The following is a 12,928-nucleotide window of genomic DNA, read 5'->3' on the forward strand; positions in this document are numbered from 1 at the left end:
TTATAGTGCCTGTCAAAGTTTTCAAAACTCCTACTCTTTTATGGTTTTTGAGAAAGATACATGGATGTTCCTTTTGTTAAAATGCAACAAATTCGTTAATGATTATTATTAATATGTATATAGACTAACCAAATAAATATATGTACAGAAATAACAATTCACACCATCACACTGTCAAACAAACGTATTTGTTCACCAGTTTCCGTAGTGTAGTGGTTATCACGTTCGCCTCACACGCGAAAGGTCCCCGGTTCGAAACCGGGCGGAAACATTTGTGTTCCTTTTTTTACTTTTTAAATATCTCACATTTATCCAACTTCAAGACTTTTTCAAATACAAGCTTACATGCATGTCTAAAATGTTTTTCTTATATCACAATTATCAGCTAGATGAACTACATGCCAACCGCATCCTTATTGTCATTATATAAATTAAATATTTGTAGAAGTAATAATAATAATAATAATAATAATCATAATATTTTTTGGAACTGTCTGTGATGCAGCACTCTGTTTTACTATGTTTCAGTGTAATACTGGTGGTTTTCTATGGCTGTGGAGTCAAAATGATGGTATAAAGAGGTGGATTGATTCAGATAGGACACCACTGAAGGTTGTGCTGTGGTATCTGGCCATGTTCACCATGTTCTTTGCAAAAAATTCCACCTACAGCAGAAGTTTGGGTCTTCATAGACCATTTAATGCAGTTTTTAAGGTTTGAGTTTTTAGTTAAAAAAAATAATAAAATCAATCAAAATGAACAAAAAAAAAAAATTTTTATTGTGCTGTTTGCACAAATTGTTTTGTAAATGCAACTGAAAAAAACTGTAATCATTCATTCTGTTCTTTCAATATGAATATACCAGAACAGAACAACTAAAATATATCTCTATTCTCGAGTATAATTTCAATATCGCCTATTTTGATAATACAGATGAAGGGAACAGGACTCGTATTTTGAAACGACTTGACAGCAATTTAAACTAAACAGGACAAAAAACTTCCGGGTAGATTTTGCTGTATCAATTATTATTTATGATATAAATTTCTACTCCATAATGCTGGGGCTTGAATATGGCGATTCGGAGGTAAAACTTATACACATTATAGTTATACACCTTATATATTTGTATTTATTTTCAATATGTTGTTTGTTGCACGGTTTGGGATAAAAGACTGTATGAATGTACATAATGTATAGCATGTCAAATAATTCTTCCTGCAAAATTTATTTTATGCAAGATATTATCTATTATATATAATATGTATATTTATTTATCCTAGTTATAAAATGTGTTAATTTGAACGTTGCGCAAATGTGACCTGAAAGGAGAAAAGATCTCATTACTGCAAAAGGCGTGTTTTAGATTAGATTCAGGGCAACGCTGATTAAGAGGTATTTATCATATTTTCAGATAATCCGGGAAAAGAGTTTCTATCATCGCATACACGACAAACTATTTCCACTCATTTTGTTGTTGGTTTATAACTTTTTTTCCCCTTCAACACGAAACGATAAATACGGGGATAATAGCATGCTGCGTTAATCGGTGTCGTATTGATGCATCGAAAGGCTCCCTGATTTGCGCATAGACAATTGGATTATCGTATGTGTAATGATAGAACTGTAAAAATCAGTCACACGGCAAAACAAAATGTTTTCATCATCTTTTTGAGTGCGCACACAAGGTCAAACCACCAATTTTGTTGTTGGTTTAACACCTTTGTTCTTCAATACGAGACGGCAACGTACAATAGCAGGCTGCGTTAATGTGTAGTGTTGACGCATCGAAAGGCTTCTTGATTTTGCGCATGCGCAATGTTTTATCCACTTCCTGTTTATGTACCTTGTTTTGCGTTTGAGTATTAATGTTAAAACAAGGATTTTTTTTAAGGTCATGTCCCGCGTGCTTTCAGTTTTTAGCTGCTGATTTTTTGTTTACCTGCCAAGGTTATTTTGTGAATTAGACGCCGTGTATCCGCGATAGTGACATGAGTCTCAGGGATAAAGAGCTGAAGATCTGTTTCAGCCCAGGTCATGTAGCGCTCGTGCAGGTGAGGACAACAAAGTTGTAGGCAATGCAGACTTTCAATTTGGAGGATTCACTTATAAAATGTGAATGTAGTTGATTGGGTGTCATATATGGTTTTTTTTTATTTTTGATGGTGCATCAGGACAGAAAACTGCATTAGGATGTAAACAGGCTCTAATGCACATCTGGTTGGTTTTACACTCACGTGCATGATTTCAATTTCAAACAGATGTTTGTGTCAAGGTTAAATTAGGCTTGACATCTCAACTCTGATCCTTATTAGTATATTAGTTACTCCTGTCCCATTCATTAGCTCATCATATCTACACCATGTTGATGTAAATAATCGTCACTGCTGAAAGTTTGGCCAAACCCCTTGAGTATTAGGAACTTTAAAAAGTCTTTTAAAGTCGTTAAAAAAAGTTTTTTTATACCTCTGTCAATCAAACTGTTACAATCAAGGGTGGTTTTCTGTGTGTGTGTGTGTGTGTGTGTGTGTGTGTGTGTGTGTGTGTGTGTGTTGTTTATGGATCTGATGCGCTTATTAATGAAGGAATCACACTTCATTTTTGCAATCAATGTTGAAAAATGCTTGAAGGTTGGATTCTTCCTGACCGTTGACACTACAGTCTAGATTTTTGCATAAAAGCACACGATTGTGACAGATAACGTCAACAGTTGAAAGTCCTACCAACTCATGACTCAGCAATTTTGTAAATTAGCATGGGACAGCTCGTTTTGTCGTCAAGAAAACAGGTTAAAACATTTTGTAAATGAAAAAAACCTTTTAACTCTTTTTCTTAAGGACAGTGGTGATTCTGTGGTTAAGGCTCTGGTCTACTTATCATAAGGTCTGGGGTTCAAGCCCCAGCATGGCCAAGCTGCCACTGTTTAGAGGTGCTGTATTAAGGCAGATCTTGCACTCCGACCCCAACTTCCTAACAATTTGAGATACGCGAATAAACGTTTTTCAGTGTTGGGACACTGTGTAAACTGTAAATAACAACAGAATGCAAATTGGCAAATCTCATAAACCCAAATTTTATTCACAATAGAACATAGAAAACGCATCAAATGTTTAAACTGACAAAATGTACTATTTAGGAAGAAAAAAATAAAGCAATGTAGCATTCCCTCTTCTTTAAGCAACAGTCTATAAACGTCTGGGAAATGAGGAAACCAGTAGCTGGAGTTTTTGGAGTTTTCCCATTCTTGCCTGTTACTGGATTCTAACTGCTTTACAGTCCTGGGACATCTTTGGCATATTTTTCATTTTAAGATGTGCCAAATATTTTTGATTGGTGAAAGCCAAGCCACTACGCAGCTACGAGGTTTCGCGTTGTCTCGCTGAAATATGCAAGGCCTATCGTGAAAAAGATGTCATCTGGATGGGATCAAGGCTCTTCTTCTAACCCTAGAACTTTTTTTCACATGCATACCGACTCATCATTACAGCCTTGGTTGCTTGTAATTGAGAAGTAAGAAGTTTTTTTGGTTTTCTGCCTGTTTAAGGAGGAAATGTGCAGTCCATGCCGGCGTGTACTGGTGACCGGGGCCACTGGTCTTCTTGGACGCGCAGTCTACAAGGAGTTTCTGAACAATGACTGGGAAACGCTGGGGTGTGGGCACACTCGCGCTCGGCCTCGCTTCCTCAGCTGCAACCTGCTGGATGAGGACGCTGTGCGTGCGGTTATTCAGAACTTCCAGGTGCTTCTAGGCTCAATGCACTGAAAGTGTTTTTGTCTGGTGTTAATGCCAAGCAGCTTCCTAACCGTCTGTTGTGTCTTGTGTAGCCCCATGTGATCGTACACTGTGCTGCTGAGAGAAGGCCAGACGTGGTGGAGCATCACACAGAAGCAGCCTTGAACCTGAATGTACATGCATGTGCTACACTGGCAAAAGAAGCAGGTTAGTCAGGTGATCGTCACCATGCTTTCATACTGTCACTGTCATGAGACAAAGTGACAGGAAATCATCAATCAACTAGTTTTTCCCAGTTGCTTTGGAGCTCCAGTACCAAAACTTGCTAACAAGTCCATTTATAGAAGAGGCTTTTGTTTTTTTTTTATAAATGTTTAATTTAAACAATCTGCTGTATCACGTCTTATTAATCAACTATTGGATTTGATGAGATGAAGGGGAAAAAAAAGAAAATTGGCCAAACATATCAACCAAAAAAAATCGGCATCATATATCTGCTATTGGCTGCCCTGATTTCTAAATATCGGCCAAAGAAAAACCCATATCAGTTGACCTCCACTTTCAATTAGTTTCCATTTACTACTTGAAAAGCAGAAATGACAGAATATATGAAATAAGGAAAAAAAAAATAATCCTGTCGTTATGAAATAAAAATTTAACTTAGAAGACAGTAACACAACTGGGTCTTCTGGTGCAAGGTTGCCAGGTTGGAGGATTTCAGATAAATTGGGCTGGATCAAAAATCCTTTCAAATGTTGCAGGTTTAGTTTTTTTTTGGACAGCTTATACTATTACTTTATACCACAACCACCAAAACAAGAGTAGCTGATCAATAAATGTGTTTAATTTGATTCAAAAACAAGATTCCAATTGGAGTTTAAATACCTGGCAACGTAAAATAGAAGTGCACATTCAGTAGGCTACAACTGAGAAGATAAGGCAGAGGAAGATAAGGCAGTGATAAATGTTTGAAAGGAGTGTTGACAAATGAGAGAATGAATTAATCAGAGCACGAGCAGAGATGCTGAGGGAAAAGATTGCTGAGTGGCTTAACAGATAACAAGCCTGTAAATGAGAGAAATGCAGTAGACAGTATTGTAACGAATAGGACTGAGAAAAAGGAGCTAATAGACTGGATACACAAGTGTCCCAAATGATGAAGAACATTTAGCAACAACTACAGATATTTAATAAGAGCTCACGGTGACCTGGTTGCCTGTGCTGCCCTAGAAAAAGCACAAAAGTAGCGCTGTGTCTTTTTTCAGATCTTAACATTTTCAGGCACAAATTTTCATATAATAGATCGAGTGTTCAAGTGGCAGTTGGCTTCTCATGTTGCCTGCTTTTCTGCATTTTGTTTACAGTCATATTTGGGATACGTGATGGAAGAAATTTAAAAGAAAGGATTAGTAGCTCGTTCAATGTAGCGTTTCTCATGAAAAAAAAAAAAACACATCAAGAATATTTGTCTACATCTTTGGAAGAAGACTTCCTGAAGAGTGTACACTCCGATTACTGTGTTTTTTCTCTTTACATTTCACGTAGCTGGCATCTTTCTGATCTACATCAGCACTGATTACGTGTTTGATGGTCGCAATCCCCCGTATGGAGAAAACGACACCCCCAACCCGTTAAACATGTATGGAAAATCAAAGCTTAGGGGTGAAGGGGAAATACTCAGACACTGTCCAGGTATGGAATAAAAATTTTCTATTTTCTTTTGTTTGAATTCTCATCATGCATTTTTTCTTTTCACTGTATCGAACACACTGAATAAAACTTTCCCCTTAACTCTAGAGAAAATATCTGTATGAGTTTTCATGTATTCTGAAAAGAATATCCCACAACCACGACTCAGCTAAGAAGAGGTCGTCCATAAAATCTGAGTGGCATGATTGAGAGAAGCAGAGTTAGAGAAGCAGCCAAGAAACCAAGAGTAACTCTGAGCAAGCTGGAGAGATCCACATCTCAGATGGTAGATTTGGCGTTAGAACGATGTGCTAGGTTTGTTGGCAACTTCAACCCACGTCACCCTGACAACACCCTATAATGAAGCATGGCAGTGGTAGCGTCATGTCGAGATACTCTTAGCCTCTTGGTGACTTCGTAGTCAATAATTAGAAGATGCTAATCTTGGAATGGGGAAATATAGACCAGGCTTCTGTCATCAGGAGCTACGTGTGTTCAGGAAAACATGTCAGAAATATCCTGGAAAACCCTTTTTTATGTGGTACTGCAGGTGCTGTAGTACTCCGGGTGCCCATTTTGTACGGAGAGGTGGAGAAGGTGGAGGAGAGTGCCGTCACCGTGCTTTGGGATCGCATTCAGGATGGAGCCGAGAGCTCGACTGTAGACCACTGTCAGCAACGTTTCCCCACCTATACCAGCAATGTGGCACGGGTCTGTAGGAACATGGCTGAGCGAGGTCTTCAGGTAATAGTTAAAGTCACTTAGAATAGCTTAAGTAACTTAGTATGGAAATGCAAATCTTGAAAGTTCAACAACATTAAGTTAGTCAGGTTAAACTTTGCCCTAGCATTCAGTTATGACTCAGAAACATTGCACAAGTGCACTTTACAAAGCAGGATATCATAGAGTTTGTATTGCTGCCAATAGTGCTGCTTTAATTGTGCTGCTACTTTACACAATAGTTTATTCATAGTCCATATTATGTTTGTTTATTGTCCTGTGTGTAAGTTCTGTTTATATACTGTCCTGCACTCATTTGCACCTATTTCTATATATTGTAATATGGTCCTGGAGAAATGTACGCAAGTAAACAGACAATAAATTACCCACTTGACTTTACTTCATGTTTCATTAACACTGTTGCATATATAGCCATAGATCAAAGATCATCGTCATAGACATTTTGCTTGTAGTACGTACAGAACGCGTCGTGTTCGAATAATAGTGGTGCGATGGTTCACAAAACTCACGGTTCGGATCACATTGCAGTTTTTGAGTCATGGACTGGATTTTTCAGATCAGCAGAAAATGTCTTTGATTTATTCAGAAGAAAAGTTACAGCAAGGAAATGCTTGAAAAAAAAATTTTTTTCCCACTGCGATCGTTAAAAAACAAAGATTAATCCGCAAGTTAAAAAAGTGTCAGAAGTAGTCCAAGCTTAATTCTGGCACACAGACAGAAGAGAAAATGTCTATTAAAAATGTTATCTACATGTTAATCCTGCCTAAACTATCATCCTACAAAGACCATGATGAATAATTGATACCAAAACCAACTGTGAATAAAAACCTTGCTAGCGAAACAATGTTTTTATTCAATTCAATACAGTTTTATTTGTATAGCGCTTTAGGGAACGATCATTGCCCCCAAGCGTTTTTTTTTTTTTTTTTTTTTTACAGAGATAAAAGGTTGTGAAGCTTGAATTTATACATTTCCTGCCTATACGTTTATTCCAAATGAGCAAGCCAGCAGCGACAATTAAAAGCTCCCTGAGATTTTATGAGGATGAAACCTTGAGAAGAACCAGACTCAAAAGGGAACCCATTTTTATCTGGGTGCCATTGAATGTCCCTTCAGTACAGTTTTATCATTGTTGAGGTGTACTGATCAGAAATGGGTGCTTATTATTTATCAGGAATGTCATCCTTAATTTAAGTGTTAGTTCGCTGCCTGAAAAAATGAAACCGACATTATCCTGATCACTTCAGTTTGTAATTAGATACTGGCTCAAATGTCCACGATCTCTTGCACGGCACTTGATAGTGGTTGGTAAAAATGCGAAAGCACGTGTAAGACCAAATACATTTTTCTTCCCTAAACCATTTCCACACAGTTGAAAGTACACAATAGAAGGTGTAGAATGTCTTTGTTTGCATTTATCTGGAACTAGAGAGGGGAAGTAATGAAGTACAAATACTTTGCTAATGTACTTTTTTTCTGGTATTAGTATTTTACTTCACTATTTATTTTTCAGACAACTTTTGAAAGTCAAAAGTTAATCATTACATTTTTTTACCTAAACATCTTTACTTTATACTTCTTACACTTTTAAAACAGGCTCGTTACTTTAGTTTTAATCTGTTTGGTGACATGACCGATATTTTCTCTTAACATTTCGTGCCGTTTTCAGCCCATCAACCTATTTCACAGACGTAGGCTAGCCTATGAAGCTAACAACGAGCAAGGCAGAAGGCAACAAGAAGTTTAGCTAACGTGGATGAGACAGACGAAGTCCGTGATGTAAACGTGACTGAGCACAGGGACATTCCTGATCATCATCTTTTCTCTGCTTGTGTTCTATATGGTGGTGCTCAGCCTGGATACATTCATTAGACACTAAAACAGTAAAGGCTACTTTTTACCTAAGTACATGTCAGAGCCCAAACCTCTTTAACTTGAGTGAAAAAGTGTAGTCAGAACTTCAACTTTTACCAGAGTCTTTTAAAACATGAGTATCCATACTTCTACTAGAGTGATGGATGTAGAACTAAGAGCTACTGAACCTGTTCCACCATTAAAATCCACCATTCACAACATGAGCTCTCTGAAGACATAGTTGGCCAAAGTTGGAATGTAAAATAACAATGGAAGAATGTCTTCCACAGAGACCTGATCTTAACCCCACTGAACACTTTTGGGATGAACTGGAACACCGACTGCACCTACACCTTGTCACCCAATGTCAGTGGCAGATTTCATGTTCTTCTGGATGAATGAACACTCATCCCTACAGCCACACTCCAAGATCTAGTGGACAGCCTTCCCAGAAGTGTGGCACTAATTATAACAGAAAAGGGGGAATATATCTAAAATGTGATATTCAATAATCACTGACTCAACAATATTTGTAGGAAATGTTATTAATTTCCTCATTGTATCTGTTCTGGGTTTTTTTTTCTGACTAGAGAATGGACACATCCCATATCATTCTTAAGCTACTTTGTTTACTTGTATAATATTTTTATTTCAGCATGCTGAGCCCTGCTTTCTCTTCAAACCAGAGTAGTTTATATTTAGGATTAAAGTCTTTCCTTTGACACAGGCAAATCGTTTATCTGTTTCATTGCTGGAAGATGTAGTAGTGTTTCAAATAATATGGACGACATATTTAACTATTTGAGTGGGACAATCTGTGATCAATTCACATATTTATTAGCACAGCATCTATGCTAATCTCTACTCATGTCTTTATGTTGATGTGACCATCTAGGACCCGTCCTTGCGTGGGATCTTCCATTATTCCGGAAAAGAGCAGATGACTAAATATGAGATTGCTTGTGCTATGGCAGACGCATTTAACCTGCCCAGGAGTCACCTGATACCGGTATGCCTGCAGTCACATGCACACTTCTTGCTTTATTAGTGGGGTTTAGTCAGGCAAATCCACCATAATACATCGATTGTGTTATCTTGTAAATGCAGACAGTTAAGATTGGATTTTTAAGGGGAGTGTTTAGAAGTATTTCGTAAAATGAAGTTGCGTCTTTGTTTATTATGATGTAATTCTAATATACAGCATTGTGTAAAGGTTTTGACACCTTATTTTGTAGCACAAAGTTTGATTTATATAGACTATTGAGTAGGTGTCGACCGATAGTGTATTTTACCGAAACCAATAGCTAGGTTGGACTTACTTGGTCATACTTGCCGATAACTGATTTATCCAACCGCTAGTTTTTAAAATACTGGATAAAAACCCAACTAAATAACACAATGTAAAATAGTAATTAAATTTATACAAAAATAAAAAAATAAATAAAAAAAAGTACTGAATCATGAAAATGTGCTAAATGAAAATTATGAACATATTAATTAATATAATTATACATTTTAAATACTAAATATAATACAGTGATTCGTAATGAGTGGACCTTTTCAGCCGTTCCAGAAACGGATGCAACCCGGAAAAACCGTCGTTATGGATATTAGTTCCAGCAATCAATTATTAGTGCAGATTAATCTGCAAAATCTATAAATGCGTCGGCTTCTACTATTAAATCAAGGTTATGTTATGGGGTAGAAAATCAATTATCAGTAAAGAAGGCACCATATTATGTAGCAGGGCAAAAAATGATGCTCCATATCTTTATAAAATTGCACAAAATGCAACTGAGTTGTCACACTAAATACGCCACTGCTGGGCCCCAGAGCAAGGCCCTTAACCCTTTAATTACCCAGCTGTATAAAGATTGGATAAATGTAAATTGCTCTTGATAAGCGTGTCTGCCAAATAGTTATTTTTTATTTTTTATGTCGAATCGTGCAGTTTTGGCATTTCTAACTGCATATTTGCTCTACAGCATTTCTTTGCATGTCCAAGACTTTTATTGTATAACACAGGTGATACTTTTGACTATATATATATGTGCAAATAATCTGTGTTTGTGTGTGTGTTTTATGTAGTTGACAGAGCAGCCTGCTGGAGCCGGAGCTCAGAGGCCACAAAATGCCCAGCTAGAATGTTCCCGTCTGGAGATGCTTGGGTTGAGCGTGGAACCGACTTCCTTTAAAACAGCAATTAGAAAGTGTCTCTGGCCATTCCTTCATGATAAACGCTGGAGACAGACCGTCTTTCACTGAGGGACGAAGCATACATTCCAGACTTTGACAAAAAATACAGGGCCAATTGAAATAGTTTTAGTTGATACTGTATGAGTTATATTAATGCATACATAACAGCATTTCATCTATTATTTTGTTTCTGATTTTCTATTGCACTATAGCCAATAGTATTTTTGCTTAATGCAGTTGAGGATATCCATTCTATCATGGATGCCTGCAAGATTATTTGAACGTACCCGGAATGACCGTACAGAATACAGTGTGTAAACACACAGCTTTATAAATTTCCAGCAAATCTGGACGGACATAAATAAATAAATAAGGGAAAAAACCTTTTGATTTAAATACCTGATATTTCATTTTCAAATTAAACAATTGTTGAAAGTGGCTTACAGTATGGCTTAGAACATGCACTGGATCACAGCACTGCTAGAGATTGCAAGTCGTTGCAACTGTAACAGTCTTTTTGGAATAAATATGATGTGTTTCTGAGAGACAAATTGTGTCCATTAATTTATTTAGTAACTGCACAAAAGTAACATTCATTTTAGTAACTGCACAAAAGAGACTTTCATACCGGATCAGTCGAGGCCCGGGTTCCCAATGACCATCATAGGTACCGGTGGAAATTGGGCTACTGTTGGCCGAAGGAGGAGAAGGAGAGGAGGAAGACATTTACAGAGACAGCAGAAGTATAGAAAAGGTCAGAAGGAGTTGCATTGTGTGTTTGTGGATTTAGAGAAAGCGTACGACTGGGTGCCGAGAGAGGAGTTGTGGTATTGTATGAGGAAGTCTGGTTTGTCAGAGAAGTATGTGAGGGTGGTGCAGGACATGTATGAGGACAGTGTGACAGCAGTGAAGTGTGCAGTAGGAACGATAGACTGGTTTAAGGTGGAGGTTGGACTGCATCAAGGATCGGCTAAGAGCCCTTTCCTGTTTGCAGTGGTGATGGACAGGTTGATGGACGAGGTCAGACAGGAGTCTCCATGGACTATGAGGTTTGCGGATGATATTGTGATTTGTGGTGAGAGTAGGGAGCAGGTTGAGAAGGGGTGGAGGTACACGCTGGAGAGAAGGGGAATTAAAGTCAGTAGGAGTAAGACAGTACATGTGTGTGAATGAGAGGGAGGGCAGTGGAGTGGTGCGGTTGCAGGGAGAAGAGGTGGAGAAGGTGGAGGAGTTCAGGTACCTGGGGTCAACAGTGCAAAGTAATGGAGAGCGTTTTAGAGAAGTGAAGAAAAAAGTGCAGGCAGGGTGGAGTGGGTGGAGAAGAGTGAGAGCAGGAGTGATTTGTGATAGAAGAGTTTATAGGACTGTGGTGAGACCTGCGATTTTGTATGGTTTAGAGACAGTGGCATTAAGTAAAAGACAGGAGGTGGAGCTGGAGGTAGCAGAGCTGAAGATGGTGAGATTTTAGTAACTGCTTTGTCCTGTTCACATGGACCCAAGGCACATCACATTAATAACAGTGGGACATTCCAAGAGACTATGCATTGGTGCCTACAGGACATCATGTACACATCATGTGCCACTATCTGGTAACAAAAAAATGGCTTTCAGTTTTTCTCAAATCATCCTTAATATTTGCAAACCAGTAAGTGCATTTACTGGTTTGCAAATATTAAGGATGATTTGAGAAAAACATAAAGCCATTTTTTAATAGGGATTTTGAGAAAAGTACAAACAGCACAATACATTGAATTGCTTGCAAAACCCTGTATACTTTCATTTCTCAAAAGAATGTATTTGTGTCAATGAACATATAATTTCCAGCAAAATAAAAAGTCCCTTTGTCATTGTTTACAAACAAGATTATGTTTAACATCTAAACAACTAAAACTAAACAAAAAAGATTGGTAATGTCATCAGTATGACGCTGCACAGTTTCGGGATTTCTTGATATAAACTATGGTGTGGATTACAGTGATTGAAAACATTTTATTTACACAAATGTATTTATTTAATTTATATTGATTGCATGAGACCGGACAAGATTACACTTTTACTGTACATTACAAGTGTTTGTTTGTTTCTTAGTTGTTCATCCATTTTCAGAATTTATGTCTGTGTTTTGCTCTGTCTGTATTTACTCTCCAAATAAAGGTTTTAGAGAACTGGTTGATCATTGGTTGATCTGATGCCGGACATTCAAGATTCATCTGCACAATTCATCAATTCAAGTCACAGTTACAAAAAAAAGTTGAATAGAAATGTTAGATGACAGATGATGATAATGAACACCTGGTTTAACCATTTTGCATTCAATGACCTATACAATGAACTGATGCCCAGATGTTTTGGTGGTGAAAACTATTCAGGTGAAACCAGTATAATATATTTTGTTTAGCATGAACATAAACAACTGATAATGTAGGAAACAGCAGACGCTTGTACACAATCAATTAAATGAATGTACAAAAGCATTCGCAATTTGATCAACAATAAATGTTCTTATGATGAGCAAAAGTGACTACATGATGTGGCAGTTGAACAAGTAGTTCTGAGAATTTCATTTCTTATCTGAGAAATGATCAAAGCAACTGAGAAAAACTGTAAAGCATACTCTATGGAAAAGATGTGTACTTGAACAGTATACCAATATACAGTACCAGTCAAAAGTTTGGACACACCTTCTACTTTAGTGTTTATTATTATTATTATTTC

General features: G+C 37.4%; 1 protein-coding gene across 2 annotated transcripts; it reads left to right on the top strand.

Annotated features, from left to right (window-relative positions):
* Positions 1-949: 949 nt before the first annotated feature.
* Positions 950-10,754, top strand: mat2b (methionine adenosyltransferase 2 non-catalytic beta subunit methionine). 2 transcript variants are annotated; one of them, XM_083564641.1, is made up of 7 exons: positions 950-1,087; positions 3,545-3,739; positions 3,826-3,940; positions 5,279-5,425; positions 5,973-6,166; positions 8,913-9,026; positions 10,106-10,754. In XM_083564641.1, exons 1-7 carry the CDS (start codon positions 1,058-1,060, stop codon positions 10,280-10,282), a joined length of 972 nt encoding a protein of 323 aa, XP_083420767.1. In that variant the 5' UTR covers positions 950-1,057; the 3' UTR covers positions 10,283-10,754. The 2 variants fall into 2 exon arrangements, with proteins under 2 accessions (XP_083420767.1, XP_083420766.1); XM_083564640.1 differs by lacking the exon at positions 950-1,087 and adding an exon at positions 1,795-2,054.
* The last annotated feature ends 2,174 nt before the right edge of the window (positions 10,755-12,928 follow it).

This window comes from Silurus aristotelis (genome assembly GCF_946808225.1).
Source record: "Silurus aristotelis genome assembly, chromosome: 16".
NCBI classification, from domain to species: Eukaryota; Metazoa; Chordata; class Actinopteri; order Siluriformes; family Siluridae; genus Silurus; species Silurus aristotelis.